The sequence below is a fragment of the Diabrotica virgifera genome, chromosome 10 (assembly GCF_917563875.1).
Source record: "Diabrotica virgifera virgifera chromosome 10, PGI_DIABVI_V3a".
In the NCBI taxonomy this organism is placed as follows: Eukaryota; Metazoa; Arthropoda; class Insecta; order Coleoptera; family Chrysomelidae; genus Diabrotica; species Diabrotica virgifera.
The window spans coordinates 102,998,803-103,018,339 of NC_065452.1; the positions used below are offsets into that span (position 1 = coordinate 102,998,803).

The following is a 19,537-nucleotide window of genomic DNA, read 5'->3' on the forward strand; positions in this document are numbered from 1 at the left end:
TAAACTTTTTCTTATATAATAATAGACAATTTCAACTACCTATTTCCAAATTTTCATCCTTCCTTTATTTTTTGGAGGTTTTCGTAAAATTTTGTGTTCCCTGATCGGGCTAAGAAGTAGAAAGTGAAACGGAAGAAGACAGTAAGAAGAAACTTAACCATTTTCTTTAACGAAACATAAAACAAACATCGATTTGATTCTTTTATATATAAATATTCGTTGTTTAAGTTTCGTTTGAGTGAATTCCTTACAATTTTTGTTTTGTTTTTTTTTTGAGTTTTTTTTTGAAAAAGTAATAGGAGAGTCTAACTTACGCGTATATCAAAATGGTATTCAGCTTAATATCAGTTTTCAAGAATTCAAAGTTTTCTTCGGCATACCCATCATAATAGAGTTCCATCAGTTACCAATACTACGAATATATTGGTCTGGTAATAAAATTTGAAGACAAAATTACAAGAATTATGGTCTCTTAGAAGATTTCTTCAGATATTAAGATCTCAAGGGCAATGCCAGATAAAGAGGAATGAGAACATCCGTAAACTACGTCGTAGAGAAGAGGGAAGGGGGACTTTGCTTATTGCGATAGTATACGAAAGGAGGGAGGGGGGCATGAATGACCTGGCGTCGTTTGCTGTATTTCAATTTATATATTTTTAATATTCCTTACGATTTTTACTGTCCTTTAGTTCAATCCCAATGTGAAGAAACATGTACCTACTAGTAACCGGAACGAAGAACATGTAAAATGTGGTACATATCTACACCAAAAAAGCTGTAGAACTACATGGATAAATAATTCATGGAAAAATCAGAATATTCACTCAATATGCAGTCGAGTTCGCCCAATAAAAATTACTAAATAGAGAACCTGAAGTTTTCTGTCTTTTGAAAGATTCTGATGAATCTGAATACATATTTAGAATGGATCGACGTATAAAATATAGATGCTGAAGTAACTTTTCCCGTAGAAAATAAAGAAGAACAACAAATACTATTATTAATGATATCAGCGAATGGTAGGCAAAAGAAATTATTTTTTTTAATTATTAATTTATATGTATGCTATATTACTAAATAAATGTTCTTCACTAAATACATCGTTTATATTTTTTATTAAATTAAATTATTTTTAATTGAATTATTAATATTAATTTATTATTCTTGTTATGATACATTTGTAAATAAAGTTTTATACACACACCGGCAAATTAAAGGAACACCTTAAAAATGGGACATGTTTGATGTCTCGAATTTTCTAAACCAGTTGTCCGATTTGAGTGATTTTTTTAGTATGTTATAGCCTTATTATTTATGAATATCGGTGTAATAATATTATTGCTAGACAGGCAAATGTCATTTTATACCGGGTGTAACAATCATACTGTGTTTTTCCCGTAAAGTTCGGAACACCCTGTGGAATATTGTAGCATATATAAAATATTGAAATTAACACTCAATTGTAGTCTTAGGCTTTTCTTAATATTTTTTGTTCATTTGCTTATGTTGGATAATAAAAAAATTAGTTACGTTAACAACTAGCCATGTTCTTCATCAATACAGGGTGTTTCTAAATAAGTACGACAAACTTTAAGGGGTAATTCTGCATGAAACAATAATGACCGTTTACTTTATAAACATATGTCCACAAATGCTTCTTTTCCGAGATACGGGATGTTGAATTTTTTCTTACAAACTGACGATTTATATATTGCTCTAAAATCGGTTAAGATATGCAATTGAAATTTGGTATGCTTTAAGGGGTATTTACTGCGCATTTTTTGAGATACAATTAAGAATTTTATATTCACCATTGGCGTGCATACGGGTATAAACATTGTAGAAATATCTCGTATGCACGCCAATGGTGAATATAAAATTCTTAATTGTATGCCAAAACATGCGCAATAACTACCTCTTAAAACCTACCAAATTTCATTTGCATATCTCAACCGGTTTTAGAGCATTCAATAAATCGTCAGTTTGTAAGAAAAAATTCAACATCCCATGTCTCGGAAACGAAACATTTGCGGACATATTATGTTTATAAAGCATAAGGTCATTATTTTTTCATGCAGTTTTGTTTGCCCCACTAAGTTTGTCACACTTATTTAGAAACACCCTGTATTGATGAAGAACATGGCTAGTTGTTAAAGTACCCAACTTCTTTATTATCAAACATAAGCAAATTAATCAAAAAAGAAAATGTTAAGAATGCCTAAGACTACAATAGAGTTTTAATTTTAATATTTTATATATGCTAGAATATTCGACAGGGTGTTCCGAACTTTAGGAAAAACACAGTATGATCGTTACACCCGGTATAAAATGACATTTAGCTGTCTAGCAACAATATTATTACACCGATATTCTTAAATAATAAGGCTATAACATACTAAAAAAATAACTCAAATCGGAGAAATGGTTTAGGAAATTCGAGACATCAAACGTGTCCCATTTTTAAGGTGTTCCTTTAATTTTGCCGACGTGTATCATCATTCTCTTTGCCTTATCCCTATGCGGGGTCGGCTTCCCTAATTGCATTTCTCCACACAATTCTATCTTGGGTCATATCAATGTTAATCCCCTTTACCAACATGTCCTGTCTTATCGTCTCCCCCCAGGTCTTCTTTGGTCTTCCTCTCCTACTCCTTCCAGGAATCTGCATTTCAGCTATTCTTCGTATTGGGTGATTAACGTCTCGACGTTGGACATGACCAAACCATCTTAACCTATGCTCTCTCATTTTGGCATCAATTGGTGCTACACCTAGACTTCCCCTAATATACTCATTTCTAATTTTATCCTTCTTTGTCACTCCACTCATCCATCTCAGCATTCTCATTTCCGCCACATGCATTCGTTGTTTCTCTTTCTTTTTTACTGCCCAACATTCAGTTCCGTACATCATAGCCGGTCTTATGGCTGTTTTATAGAATTTTCCATTCAGCTTCATTGGAATTTTTCTGTCACACAACACACCACCCGCTTCTTTCCACTTCATCCATCCAGCCCTAATTCTACTGCATGCATCTCCATCTATTTCTCCATTACTCTGTAATACCGATCCTAGATACTTAAAACTATTGCTTTTCACAATCACTTCACCATCCAAACATACCATTTTATTTGTAGTAACTCCATCTTTAAATGAACATTCCAAATACTCCGTTTTTGTTCTACTAAGTTTTAAACCTTTTTCCTCCAGAGCTTGTCTCCACTGTTCTAGTTTTTGTTCTAAGTCTCTTTCGCTATTTCCTATTACACTACATCATCAGCATCCATTAGGCACCATGGAATACTACCCTGTAGTGTCGCTGTTATCTGCTCCAAAACTAATGAGAACAAATAAGGACTAAGCACCGAGCCTTGGTGCAATCCTACTTTCACCTGAAATTTATCAGTCTCTCCCACACCTGTCCTAACACTAGTCGTTACTCCCTCATACATATCTCTCACAATCTTTAAATATTCACCAGGGACTCCTTTCTTATTGAGTGCCCACCACAGAATCTCTCGAGGAACTCTATCATATGCTTTCTCAAGATCAATGAATACCATATGAGCGTTGGTCTCTTTATTCCTGTATTTTTCCATCAGTTGCCTTACAATGAAAAATGCATCTGTTGTTGATCTGCTCTGCATAAATAAAGCCAAATTGATTATCGGATATTTCGGTTTCTTCACGTATCCGTCTATCAATTACTCTCTCCCATATTTTCATGGTGTGGTTTGCCGATGTGTATAGTTTACCTAATTTTAAAAAATGCAGAAATAACATAGAATTTTTTTAAATCACTGAAAGGGGGGGGCTTATGAGTTGCAAGTGCGACGTCGACATGAGGGTGTGCATCGACTGTAAAAAGACGCTTTACGGCGAAGGGGGAGGGTATAATGAGTCATAATTTTTTACGATGTAGTTTATGGATGTTCCCGAACCAGGTTTTGAATAAGTTGAACGAAGTTCGATGTCATAAATAATTTGATTACGCATTATAAAAAACTTTTGTATCCAAGTCGTAATTGACAATTGAAGAAAGCATTATCATAGACCAAAGCAATTAGTACAAAATAAATCGATTTTTAAATACACCACTTAAAGACTTACAATGTTTTGCATAGTGTTCAGGATAACGTCATGAAAAAAGTCTACTATACAAAAATGGGTGGAAATGAATAATTGCACTTTAAAGTGCATAAAATGCAACCGAAAGGGCATAAACATGTCAAAATAAGTATATTAAGGGCCAGATTTTGTTATTCAGCGGGTTTTTTGGGGGAACTGAAGAAAAGAATACGCAATCAGAACCGACCCCCGAAGCACCTGGTGCTCAGAATTACTGCTAAGGCACGACATTTGGAGTTTCAAGGGGTTTCGACAGTACATTAATGCAAACAGAAACAGATTTCTCAGAGGTTTTTGGGATAGCTGAGAACCGGACACCGGAGCACCTGGTGCCCAGAGTCACAGCTGGGGCACGTCATCTTCTGGAGTTTCGAGGGTTTTCGGCACTAAATTGATTCAATAAGATTACTAGGGAGGTTTACCCATGAAGATAAACTTACACCCCTAGAAATCAACCTCGCCATATGTATATAAACCTTTTAGAATTCAAATTAGACGGAAGAAGAAGAAGGGGGTGACCTAAACTCATATTTGCACGATGTGAAAGAAGATTTAAGGGAGATTGGAGTAAAGGGATGGAGAAGACAGACACTAAACAGAGCAGGATGGAAGAAGGTTTTGAGGTATACCAAGGCTGACGAATTAGCCAACTGATGACGATGAGAATTCAAGTAGATTTGGATGATTTATTATTGTTTGGTTGATATACAGGTATGTATATTATATAATAATCATAGCCTCAATTTATTCAGTCACAGTTGAACTCCTGCAAATTTTTTGGATGACGCATACATTACAAAATGTTTTATTGTCATTTTTGTTATAAAGATGTATTTTGTGAATTTCTCAGAGTACCGAAGGGAGTAAGCAATGGCGACATATTATTATGCCCTTAGACACTTATTTAATTTGTATTGAAAATCCTTTATAAAGGGTATATATTTATTAAAATACCTTAAAGGGCTACAGAAACATCATAGAACGTTTTCGATCTAAAAATATCATCATCAGTGCTCATACAGGTTAATCACATCCTGAGCCACCAAAAATACATGGGTAAAAACCCTTTAAATGTTTTAAAAATATGTTAAATTTACATTATTTTATATAATTCCAAGAAATGGATAAAATTGTCCTAGATATGGCGTTAGGCATCGCATGAAACCCCACACGACACGTGGATTGCTGATCTGAAGGATATGTCCTTACATTACGGACGATGGTTAGTAACTCATGCGATGTCATACGATGCCTAAGGTCATACCTACAACAATTTTATCCATCGTTTGGAATTATACATCATAATGCGAATTTAACATATTTTTAAAGAATTTAAACGGTTTTACCCATGTATTTTTGGTGACAGCGTGTGATTAACCTGTATCAGTACTGATGATGATCTTTTAGATCGAAAACGTTCTAGCCGTTTAAGGGATTTTAATAAATATATACATTTTATAAAAGATTCTCAATACAAAATTTTTACGATTAATGATATACCTACCTACAGGAAAATTTTTGTTTGTGGATTTTATTTAATTTTATTGTTACTTTATTTTAGAAACAAATCTTTTCGAAAATGGTAGTGTAAAGACGACATTAGAGAATATAATATAATAACAGAATAAAAGTCTTTAGATTTCTATATCTAATTACATATAAAATATGATTTTTCGTTTTGTCGTTAGAAAACAAAGGATGTTTAAAATACTATCTATTTAAAATCAATACTATAAACACTTTATGTATCCAGATACTAAATAAACTGGAAAACATATGCGGTAAGTTTAAAGCAGGTACTAGCGGTGTGAACTCCTTGTATAATACTTTTAGCAGTCGCGTTCCAAACAATACTAAATTTGCAGTGCGTGCTATAAGTAATATTAAATCTAAATACTATACTACGAATATTAACTTACCCTAGCCCTATCTGCACTATTAAAATCATTCGCACGGTCACTGGATATGAACTCGGTGTGTCGGTAGGCTAAATCTGGATATTTTTTTCTTCTAGGCATGGCAGGTTCCGGCTTATGCACTGTAATTAAGATTCATAATTTAAGGCTTGATCTAAAGATATTACGAAACTAAATAAAAAAAACTAAGAGAGACATCTATAATAATGTTAATATTTCCAACCGCACGGAGGCCGGCCCTGGCCCGTCTAGCCACTACCGAAGCGCATATTATGGCATATTATAGTCATAGTCCGAACTATGTCGTCGCCCCCGTTAGGTACATTATTCCGATTCGATTTTTTTGCACAAACTTACTTAAAAAGAGGTCCTGATAACAAATCCACAGGGTGCCAGGCGGTACCGTGGTCGAAAAATTATTTAAACAATTTTTTTTTTAAACAAATTCACAAAAACAATTTTTTCACTTCGAACAATTTTTTTAGATGATTTGGGTTATTCGGAGCAAAAAAGGTATCTTGTAATTTTTCTTTAAAATTGATTTTTGTCGTGTTATACGCGATTTAAAATTTAAAAAAATGCGAACATGACCATTTTCAAGTCTTAATAACTCGGTTAATAGTTATTTATGTACCAAGTCAGTAAAGTGACTCCTTATCGTGTCATGTGTGGCGAATAACAGACGAGTTCGATCAAGAGTCTTTAATGACGTGGTGCATACAAAATTTTATCGCCAATCATAAAAAACATTAACACTTACTTAATTACATCCTTCTAATAAAAAAAGAGTGTGTGTACTTTTTACACACGAAAGAAGTTATACTTCTATTATCATAATTTCAAAGAAATAAATATGTTTTAAACAATTTTATCGTATTTATATTTAAATAATATACTAATTTTAATACTTAAAGTAAAATACCAAAAATTAAAAATACTGTTAATAGTTACGTCATTGTTTATGAAGTGTAGTGTAGCCTGCCGCAGCGAGGTTGATTTGCCGTGATGAATAGTAGACAATCTAAATAAATATATTTGCTAACAAATTATCAGTACCTACATATCTATCACCGTCCTAATAGAATTAACAAAAACACCATTTCATACTATATTCGAATTAATACGAAACTTAAAGATTTAAGAATTCTTTTACTTTTACACAAAATAAAAATTTCGTATGACAGTAATGACAGAAGGCTCTTGCTGGCATGATGGGCGATTTCGATTTTTAATCGATAGTTGTTAGGTATCAATATTGAATACCTAATTACTAAATCTGTAAAGTTGTGATTTATGTTTTATAAATATAATTGCAAAATACTACAGAATTTCATTTTTTGACATAAATTTAATTAATAATAACGTAAATTTTGTACAATATTTTTAATAATTAAAGTAAATAAATTTTAAGGTCACTCAAATAAATAATCGATTACTGCCATCGACCACTTACATTCAATCTCAGTTAATTTGATTAATCGCGGCAGGTAAAGTAAAATTATTCTTTCAGTACAATAAAGTGTTACTTTACTGCCGCAAATGGCGTCAAATAAGTACAATAATGAATTACTTCATGAATAATGAAGTGACGGTTGGCGATAAAAATTATTATTATGAAAGTCAGAAAGTGATCTAATCAAAGTTTAAAGCCACCCCTACAAGATCCTGAAGAAATTTTTGTCATTATTTTATCACTAAGCTGTTATTTTTAATTATTAACAATGACTGCTAAGAGCGTATTGAGGCGGCCGGCAATGTGAGTGCGACTGAGAAGCACAATTGGACGGCCGGAATGGTGCATCTCTTTCGCACTCACCATTGCCGGCCGCGTAATACGCGATTAGCGCTCATTTTTAATAATTGCAAATTACCGCTTAGTAATAAAATAATGACATAAATTTCTTCACGATCTTGTAGGAGGGACTTTAAACTTTGATTTGGTCACTTCCTGACTTTCATAATAATAATTTTTAACCGAGTTATTAAACCTTGAAAATGGCTATTTTCGAGTTTTTCAAATTTTAAATCGCGATTAATTCGACAACAATCAATTTTAGAGAAAAATTACAAGAGACTTTTTTTTGCTCATAATGGCCCAAGTCAGGGCCGTGCCGTGCTATGATGCGGCGAGGCAGTCGCAGCAGGCGGCATCACAAGGGGGTGGCATAATCAGTAAAATAAAAAAAATGTCAGATTGTGTAAAAATGTTGTCAGAAACTGTAGAAAAAATGAAAAGTTACAGATAATATGGCTAATGACCAAATGAAATTTTAATGAAATTGGAGAAAATTTTGATATAACTTCCAAATTTCCAGCTGAAAATGAAATTCAAGTCAGGAGAAAAAAAGCGTTTATTTGACTAATAAAAATCTGTGGACGAGCTCTTAACAGATGAAGCTAAATTTAAAATAAATTTGTTCATCTATATTTTAGACATTACCGTTAATTCTTTGATTGATGGATTTTCGTTTCTAGAAACTCATAATAAAAATTTTAAAGATTTATATGATATTTTTAAATTGAGGGAAATAGATGATGAAATACTAGAAAAAAATTGTATGAATCTTCATTCAATATTTTCAATAGAAAAAGAAAAAAAATCTGATGATATAATGATCTAGAAGAATTGCGTAATATATTTCAAATGATATCATACTCCATCCAACTATTTGTGTCAAACTGACCTAATTTTTTTATACATAGATGTAGTTGTAAACTAAGAATTTTATAAACACTCCCTGTCTCGGTAGCTAGTGAGGAAAGAAGTTTTTCAAAATTAAAAGCTATTTACGAAGCTCCATAAAACGAACAAAACTAAAAAATTTAGCACTTATTTCAATAGAGTTCTGACTAGCTGCTACAGCTATCTATCCCCACTAGACTACACCAATCTGATTGACGAGTTTACCAAAATTAAAGTCAGAAGGGTAAAGTTGTAATTTTTGTAAATGTTACTTAAGTGAATAGGCGCAAAATTTGCTTACAATGCTTTTTAAATGCATTCACTCTTTTTCAATTCCTGGAAAAACTAATAAATATTTTTGAAAAATTTAAACGCAGCTTGAAAGATTACATTATTAGCGAGGCCGAAAGTCCCTTAGAATAAACAAAAGGTTTTCTTTTGAATAAGATTTTCTCTCGAAGATCTAATTTTCTCTTTTTTTCACCCTGTAACTCATTCAAATACACATTATAGAGATTTTCAGGGACTTTTGGCCCGCGGTAATAATGTAATCTTTTATTCTGCATTTAAATTTTTTAAAAATACTAATTAGTTTTCTCAGGATTCGAAAAATATGAATGCATTAAAAAAGCATTGTTTTAATGCATTTAAAATATGTTTTGTTTTTAAAATAAAAGTTTTCGTTCATTTTGTGTAGTTTCTTTTAATAAAAATAAAAGTTAAGTTTCAATAATATTTAAGGGGCGGCATTTCGAAAACTTGCATCATATTGAAAAGGTGTACCGCACGGCTCTGACCCAAGTGATCTAAAAAAAATTTGTTCGGAGTGAAAAAAATTATTTTTGTGAATTTAAAAAAAATTGTTTAAATAATTTTTCGACCACGGCACCGCCTTGCACCCTGCGGTTTCTGATTTGTACCTCTTGCACCTCTTTTTGAGTAAGTTTGTACAAAAAAATTTAAAGCACTCATGGGAGTGCCGACAGAAGGGAAAACTTCTTATAGTATATAAATTACAAGCTCAATGCTTTTCCACATCCAAAAAAAAGTGCTATACCTATATTATATAAGCGTTGCGTACGTTCTATGCTATTTATGTATACATACTGTGACGAATTTCTAACTGAGGCCGGCCCTGCCCCTAGTAGTCAACAAACAACAGCGACACGTCATCGACGAGTATTGTCTCCGCTAATCCAGAAGTTTCCCCGATGATAGACGTGGACCCGCCTCAGGCCTTCCAAATGTTCTCGAAGCAGAGCCGTATCTATATAAGCGGATGATTTTTAAGCAGCAGGCAGTCAGTTAATATATTCGACGCGATATATTGTTTTATTGTTTGATCGGGTTGCTGAAATGTATGTATTTTTAAAGTAGATAAGTCGTATTTGTAAATAAATTAAATGTTAGAAAGTGTAAAATAAATTAGATATTGTTGTTAAATAAGTGTTAATTGTAAGTGTTATAAATAAACAATTTCAAGTAAGTCTTTTATTTATTTAATAATAATTAAAAGTCAATTCGCGTAATATTTCCTAAAAAACGTAACAAAATGGTGCAGAAGTGAGGATACTTGAAATACATAAATTTAACGTAAATTTTCGGTTTAAATAGAGTGTGGAACTTTTAAAAATAAATAAAATATAAATCGTAATAAATAAAGTGTGTGACAATGTCTTCACAACATAAGAAAATCACTGAATTGATCGTTAAGGAGCTCCGCAACCAGTTAGAAGAGAGAGACATGGACACTACTGGGAAAAAGGCTGATCTAGTCGAACGTCTAAAGAACGCTCTTCAAGAAGAGGGTCAAGATCCAGAAACCTATTTGTTTGAAGACAAGCATGCTGCTGTGATCTCGTCGATTTCGAAAGTTTCCTCCGATGTTTCTAAAGTTTCCTCCGATGTTTCCCAAGTTTCGACAGACATTACATCGCTGGAGAACAAAGTTTCAACAGAGATCACATCGTTAGAGAAAAAGGTTTCTGGTGAAATTTCCCAAGTTTCCTCGGATGTTTTGAAAGTTTCGACAGACATTGCATCGTTAGAGAAGAAAGTTTCGGGTGATATTTCATCCCTTGACAGCAAAATGACTAACGAGATCTCTAGGGTCACTTCGGATTTTGACGACAAGATATCGTCCATAAAATCTACTTTTGAAGAAAAGATCAAGGAAATAGAAAAGAAAATGGAGGAAACGGAAAAAGTAGACAAAGGGATGGAACCCATCTTAACAGATATTAAAGATGATGAAACCAAATACAAATTGGAGCCACGGTCGATAGCTGAAGGGAGTGTGGGTCATGCTCGTGTTAAGCTGCCAAATTTCGACGGAAAGTCATCATGGAACAACTACATGAAACAGTTCGAATCGGCGGCCAGAGCGAACGGATGGTCCGAAAAAGAAAAGGCTGTAAACCTCACTATTGCTCTTCGAGGCGACGCTTTGGATGTCCTCCAGACCATAGCCGTAGAGGAGACAGATGACTTCGAGCAGCTTAAAAAGAGACTGAATATGCGATACGGGCACGAACATTTAGAGCATGTCTATCAGTCGCAGTTTAAAAATCGAAGACAAAAGAAAGATGAAGCTCTTCAAGAATACGAGGTCGATATTGCCAGGTTAGTACGGTATGCATATCCAACAGCTCCCGAAGACATGATGGAAAAGTTGGCTGTTCAAACATTCATTGATGGCCTTCGTGATCATGAAATGCAAAGAACATTGCGATTAGCTCGTCACAAGACGCTGGTTGATGTCTTGTCTGCCGCCCTCGAATACGAATCAGCTACCCAGGCATCTGGCGAGTACAGTAAAGTTAGGACTGTGAAAGAGGAAGAGGATGAAGACAAACTGGACCAGATTGTCAATATGATAAAGGGCATTTCATACAAGAAAACAAAGACCATAAGGTGCTGGAGTTGTGGGGAAATGGGACACGTACGGAGTTCATGTAAGTACCCTAGGTACAATAACAGTCAAGAGACTCACCAGCAGGAAAACTAGAACGGGTCGGCCTTAGGGGGGCAGCTTCGACCCGCAACTTTTCCAAAGACCCTCTCATACTAATAGCTTCTTTGAAATGTCGTGAAGATAGTGTATATGTGGATGGAGAAATAAATGGTAAAAAGTACACATTGTTGGTGGATACCGGAGCGACCAGGACCATTATACGACCGTCAGTTTTAAACAGCCGTAAGAAACTCTTACCAACGAGGTTGCGACTGCGGACTGCCACAGGTGAAAACGCCAACACCCATGGAGAAATCCAGATACAATTAGGGATTGGAGCAGAAAAGTTCGTCCATACTGTCATAGTTGCAGACATCGAAGAAGATGTTATATTAGGAATGGACGTAATGAATTTGCATGGATTTCAATTGGATTTTAAGAATAGGGTAATCAAAGTTGGCAACGAGGAGGTATTTCTTCATCCACATGATGACAGAACTGTGCTAGCAGCCATTAAAGAAGATACAGTTGTGCCTGCGAGGAGTGAAACGATCATCGTAGCGCGGCTACAGGGAACTGTAGAAGAAGGAACACCTGTTATGATGGAGCCATGGAACCACGACGAGGAGGTTGGCCGAGGGATCATAATTGGAAAGGAATTGGTTACTTCTGCTAAAGAAATTCCCGTGAGATTGATTAATGTCAATGACTACCCGGTGACCATCAAGAAGGAGACAAAAGTAGGAACTTGTGTACCCGTGACGTCCATAATCCGTCAGACAACAACATCAGATAATTCCAACGACAAGTTCGACCAAATGGTTGCAGTTGCAGGCCAATCTCTGAATCAAGTGGAGAAAAGGAAATTAAAGGAATTTCTTAGGCAATATCGTGACATATTCGTACCGAAAGGAGGAAAGACAGGAAGAACGACAGTTGTCAAACATAAAATTGACACTGGTACCGCTAGGCCAATTCGTCAATCAGCTCGACGATTACCACAGGCGAAGAGAGAGGAAGCTGAAAGGATTGTTCAAGAAATGAAGAAAGACGGGGTGATAGAAACTTCTACGAGCCCATGGGTCTCTCCGGTGGTCCTGGTCAAGAAGAAAGATGGAACTACGAGGTTCTGTGTGGACTACCGTTTGTTGAACAATGTTACCAAGAAAGATAGTTATCCTCTGCCTCGGATCGACGACACGTTGGACACATTAGCTGGAAGTAAATTGTTTTCTACGTTGGACTTGAAGTCTGGATATTGGCAGGTAGAAATGGATCCAGTGGACAAAGAGAAGACGGCCTTTACGACAGGATCTGGATTATGGGAATTCAACGTTATGCCGTTTGGACTCTGTAACGCTCCTGCGACATTTGAGAGGCTTATGGAAAATGTGTTGAGAGGGTTATCTTGGAAAACGTGCCTGGTGTATTTAGACGACATAATCGTTTTGGGAGAGACGTTTGAAGACCACCTGAAGAATTTAGAAGACGTCTTTAATCGACTTAAAGCTGCCCAGTTAATGTTAAATCCCAAGAAATGCCAGTTATTTCAAAGAAAAGTCAATTATTTAGGTCATATAGTCAGCAAAGAAGGAGTGGCCGTGGATAAAGGAAAAATCGATTCCATTAAGGAATGGCCTGAACCAACTGATAAACATCAAGTGAGAAGTTTTCTGGGACTATGTACTTACTACCGGAGGTTCATTAAGAAGTTTGCAGATACCGCTAAGCCATTAACACGACTTACAGAGGAAGCAAGAGATTATTGCTGGGATGGAGACTGCCAAACGGCCTTTGAAACTTTGAAGAGGCATTTAATTACAGCGCCAATATTAGGGTATCAACTACCAGAAGGAGAGTTCATCTTAGATACGGATGCAAGTAATGTGGGAATTGGAGGAGTGCTGTCTCAGATCCAAGGAGGACAGGAACGAGTCCTTGGATATTTTAGTAAAGTGCTTTCAAAACCTGAACGAAATTATTGCGTCACGAGAAGAGAACTTCTAGCAGTAGTAAAATCAGTGGAACACTTCTATCAATACCTCTACGGAAGGAAGTTTCTAATCCGAACCGACCATGCCGCCCTTAAATGGTTAATTCAGTTTAAGAATCCAGAGGGTCAGATAGCCAGATGGATTGAACGACTTCAAGAATATGATTTCAAGATCGAGCATCGGGCCGGAGTTAGCCACAGAAACGCTGATTCTCTATCTAGAAGACCGTGTCCAGCAGAATGTTCCCATTGCAACAAAACAGAGTCAAAGGAAGCAGCAGTACTAAGAACAACAGTGGTCAACGACGAGTGGACGCCTACCAAGATCAAGGAAGAACAAGAAAAAGATCCAGTTTTACAGAAGATTCGAAAATGGAAAGAAGAAAATCGTCGACCATCTTGGCAAGAAATATCAAGCCTAGGCTCAGCAGTTAAGACGTATTGGGCCCAGTGGGACTCATTTATCTTGGAAGACAGCTTGCTTAAACGAGTAATAGAAAATGATGATGGTTCGGTGAGGAGAACACAGTTGGTGATTCCAAAGAGCAGAGTAGCCGAAGTACTTCGTCAGTTACACGACAGTCAGGGCATTTTGGTGTAAAGAAGACCCTTCAGAGAATTCGGGAACGATTTTATTGGATGAAGAGTTCCGACGATGTGAAGGACTGGTGTAAGAAATGTACTACCTGTGCTACAAGTAACGGGCCCTACCGGAAAAGAAAGGCTCCTATGAGACAGTACAATGTTGGAAGTCCGTTTGAAAGAATAGCTTTGGATATTGCCGGGCCATTTCCAGAAAGTGACAATGGATGCAAATACATGTTGGTGGTAATGGATTACTTCACGAAGTGAAGTGGGTGGAGATCTTCGCAATTCCAGACCAGAAGGCCGCCACTATTGCAGATGTGTTAATCAAAGACTGCATCAGCCGATTTGGAGTACCTCTGGAGATCCATAGTGACCAAGGAAGGAACTTTGAGAGCGATCTATTTCAAGGAATTTGTGATAAACTAGGCATGAAGAAGACAAGAACCACGGCCTATCACCCGCAATCGGATGGAATGGTGGAGCGTATGAATAGGACAGTTGGCAAGTATTTGACAAAGATGGTGTCCAATCATCAACGAGACTGGGACCAGTACCTTCCGTTCTTTGCAATGGCCTATAGATCTGCTGTTAATGAATCAACTGGCCAAACACCAGCAAAAGTCTTATTTGGACGTGAGATGCGTTTACCCTGTGATCTAGAGTTTGGATGTCGACCTGGAGAAGATGTTGCTGGTGAGGATTACGTGAATGAATTACGAAGAAGAATGGACGATATACATGAGTTGGTCCGTTCTAATCTTCAGATCGCTAGCGACCGAATCAAGAAACGATACGATACCCAAGCCGAGAGGGGATGTTTCAAGGAGAACGACAAAGTCTGGCTTTATAATCCAAAGAAGCGAACAGGTTGTTCTCCCAAGTTGCAGCAGTTCTGGGAAGGTCCGTACCTCATTGTCAAGAAAATCAATGACGTTATCTACCGAATAAGCAAGATTCCTAGGGGAAAGCCGATGATAGTCCACCATAACCGGTTGGCGCCGTACGAGGGAGACCACGACGTAGATGAAGAAGTGGAAGTCAACCAAATTCGAGGAATACCTGACCTTACCTTTGAAGAGTTCATGGGTGCCTACGGAGGTACCGGTAAAGCAAGACATGGTGTTACCACTGAAGAGAAGCGAGATCTTCTCGCACTTCCCGATGACTATTCGCTGGCCCATACCATCCCGGCCAGTATCAAAGACGCACGAGGGTTGGCATCCGCCTTCCGAAGGAAGTTTGGTCGAGTTGCAGAACTTCAATGCCAACTGCCAGCTCCTGGCAAAGCATTGAAACTCCAAGATGCATCACGTTACCTATTCTATCTGGTAACAAAAGACACTGTCCGTGACCAACCTACCTACCAAGATGTATGGGATGCATTAATTCAATTGAGAGAGCACGTGTTGGAGTCCGACGTGCAAAAGTTAGCCATACCAAAGTTAGAATGCAGCCAATTAGACTGGAGAGTTATCCGAAATATGGTAGAAGAAATTTTCCAAGACACCGAGGTCCAGGTGTTAGTCTGTTGCAATCCGCATAGTTACTGGTGCGGAAAGAAGACCGTCCCCTGTCACTTTTATACAACTGGGAGTTGTAAAAGAGGGTCCAGTTGCCGATACCAGCATCCAGTTCCAGTCCTGACAAGGTTCCAGGAGGAACCATCTTTTAAGGAGGGGGCAATGTGACGAATTTCTAACTGAGGCCGGCCCTGCCCCTAGTAGTCAACAAACAACAGCGACACGTCATCGACGAGTATTGTCTCCGCTAATCCAGAAGTTTCCCCGATGATAGACGTGGACCCGCCTCAGGCCTTCCAAATGTTCTCGAAGCAGAGCCGTATCTATATAAGCGGATGATTTTTAAGCAGCAGGCAGTCAGTTAATATATTCGACGCGATATATTGTTTTATTGTTTGATCGGGTTGCTGAAATGTATGTATTTTTAAAGTAGATAAGTCGTATTTGTAAATAAATTAAATGTTAGAAAGTGTAAAATAAATTAGATATTGTTGTTAAATAAGTGTTAATTGTAAGTGTTATAAATAAACAATTTCAAGTAAGTCTTTTATTTATTTAATAATAATTAAAAGTCAATTCGCGTAATATTTCCTAAAAAAAGGTAACAATACACATAATATATATATATATATATATATATATATATATATATATATATATATATAAAAGAAGTACTATGTTGACTTGTTTGGAATAAAACAATTTAAGTTTCAGTGGGTTCGAGTCAATAAAAGGGGCTATTTTAGAGGACTATTTTTTATTTCTCAAGCTTTCGAATGCCATCGCATTCTTTTTCAAGAGCTAAAATATAAACAATTTGACAAAGTGGACTAAAAGTGGTAAAAATTTAACTCACCATATAAAACTAGGTTCGTTATTAAACCTGCTAACTAAAATAACAATAAATGGTAAAATAAAACGAATGTTCCCATAGATGAATCATTGGACATCATAAGCAAAAAGTATCCAATATCACCGGATACACTAAACCTAACCAAACACTGTTTAAATAACACTTATTTCATCTATAAGGAACAAAGATATAAACAAGTTGAGGGAGCACCGATGGGTTCCCCACTGTCACCAGTAATAGCGAACTTGTTTATAAAGGAAATAGAACAGCGGGCAATAGAAACAGCTGAATACAAACCCAAACTGTGGCTTAGATACGTGGATGACACTTTTATCATCTGGACCCACGGAAAAGAAAAACTAAAGGCTTTTTTAGAACACATCAACAATATCCACCATAAAATCCAGTTTACCATGGAACTGGAAGAAAACGATCAAATTCCATTCTTAGATGTTCTTCTTCTTCTTCCTTCTTGTATGTAGGCTTTAAAGCCTGTTTCTTCTTCAATATTATCCTCCTAAATTGTTTAGGTTATCGCACCACCTTTTTCTTGGTCTGCCAATACTTCTTCGTCCATTTGGTGACTTATCTCGTGCTATTCGTACTATCCTATCCTCTGCCATTCTACTAATGTGTTCGTTCCACTCCTGTTTCCGTTTTGTCACCCATCCATTTATGTCTTCTATATTGCATGATCTTCTTATGTTTTCGCTCCTCTCCCTATCCAACAGACTTTTCCCTGATATTCGTCGGAGTATTAGATGTGTTAATAATAAAGAAACAAGACGGACACATAGGCCATACAGTGTATCGGAAACCGACACATACCGATAGATATCTAAATGCTGCTTCACACCACCATCCTGCACAATTGCATTCAGTCATCAAAACCTTGATTACAAGATCTGAAAGACTGACAGACCAAGAACATCAAAATGAAGAAATGCATAACGTGAAAACAGCGTTAAGAAAAAACGGCTTCTCAACATACAACATCGAAAAAGCTCAAAATGCTCGAAGAAGAGATAAGGACCCTACAGAAGACAATAAACCGATCGGCAAAACCATTCTGCCATATGTGAAGGGTACGACAGAGAAAATAGGGAGAGTGCTGAGAAAACACAACATAGAAATGATATTTAATACGGACAGAAAGATCTCAACTATTTTACCAACACCAAAGACCAAAATATCGTTAGAAAGCCAAGGTGTATACGAGATTCCGTGTGGGGATTGTGGAAAGTCGTATATTGGACAGACCAACCGAAGAATCCAGGTAAGACGAGAAGAACACCGAAATGCTATCGAACGGGGAGAAACCACGTCATCCCTGGCTCAACATGTCGCAAATACAGGACACACAATAAACCTGAACCAAACAACGATGTTAGCTAACATCGAAGTAAAAAGAAAACGGGAAATCAGAGAATCGATAGAAATTGAAAGAAATCCCAACGGCTTAAACCAAAGAGATTATGCGCAACGGCTTCCTACAACATGGAAAACGGTACTGAAGAAAAAGACCAAAATAAATCAGGCCGCAACATCCACGCGTAACATCCCTCCGACGACTGCAACCTACACCGGACCAATAACAAGAGCACGAGTTCGCGCAGGGCAAGCAGCAGCATCAGGATCAACTACATAAGTGACGGTATCGTGAGTAAGAATTCAGTTTACTTCAAGCAGCAGCGAGAAGCGGAACCACCTGACTTGACAATGGCAAGTGAGATCTTGCCGAAACGTCGTCAAAATAATGGTTTTTCTCAAAACCAAAATTATTCAACGCGGAGTCAAACCCGGAAAACAACAGAAAGCATATATATATATATATATATATATATATATATATATATATATATATATATATATATATATATATATATATATATATATATATATATATATATATATATATATATATATATATATATATATATATATATATATATATATATATATATATATATATATATATATATATAAACGTCCACGGAGTAATTGGGTTACTAGTAAATAAAAAAGTACTGAGATAACAGCTGGGAAGAACCCTGGTACTGAGGAAGCAATGAAAACGAGTCCTGGTCAAAGGAAGCCTGGCTTGTGTTTTTGGAGACGGCTTTGATTGGTAGCCTAACCTAATCAACAAGGAGGAGCTGTTTGGGTCAAGAGGAGACATAATTGTGTGTGAATCAAAAAGGTCAGTCAATAACCTATGTGATAGATTTTTTTATAATCAGAAGTTAATTTTTTTACGTAAAAGCATATGAATTTAAGATTCCAGCATTTCAAAAATTTAATAGGAAGTATAAGTAATTTTGCGAATACCAAATTTGTTTGTTTAGCTGGTTTTATTAATGGTATCAAGAACAAAGCGATAACTATTTTTTTGAATTAGATTAATTTATATGATAAAGGTTTCATTTGGACAATTATGCCCACAGAATTTAATTGATAAATTTACAGAGCATTGCTTTTGATAATAAAGGAATTTGTATGTTTTTATTTATGGTAATTCTATTTATTTCCTTTTCCTATTTTTATCCCGATGAGGATAAACTAAGAGATACTGAAACCACGAGAGAAGATAAGTATAACATAAGATAATTTAGACTTTTTTTTATATTATAAAAAGGCACCTTGAGATTTTTTCTTAATATTTATATGTATGATTTGCGTTAATTAAATAATTGATCAAATAAATAATAATTACCTAATATAAAAGTAATAGAGAGCAGATCATAACAATATATTATGTACGTACGAAATTTATTTCGGCAAAGTGGTGACGGTCGCAAACTCAATACTTTTTTCCTATCTAAAAAGTGCACAACATCCCTACAGAAGTTTTCACTTTAAAAATTTATTTCGTCAAACAATGACGGTCGCAAATTGAATACTTTTT

The 19,537-nt window shown here is 36.0% G+C and overlaps 1 protein-coding gene across 9 annotated transcripts in view; it reads right to left on the reverse strand.

Moving 5' to 3' along the window:
- Positions 1-19,537, reverse strand: part of LOC114342198 (nuclear protein MDM1) — a 321,915-nt gene that overhangs the window by 220,296 nt on the left and 82,082 nt on the right. For all 9 annotated transcript variants that reach the window (XM_050663612.1, XM_050663607.1, XM_050663606.1 and 6 more), the window contains exon 3: positions 6,046-6,164. In XM_050663612.1, the coding sequence (XP_050519569.1) occupies positions 6,046-6,164 (119 nt within the window). The remainder of the gene's footprint in view (positions 1-6,045; positions 6,165-19,537) is intronic.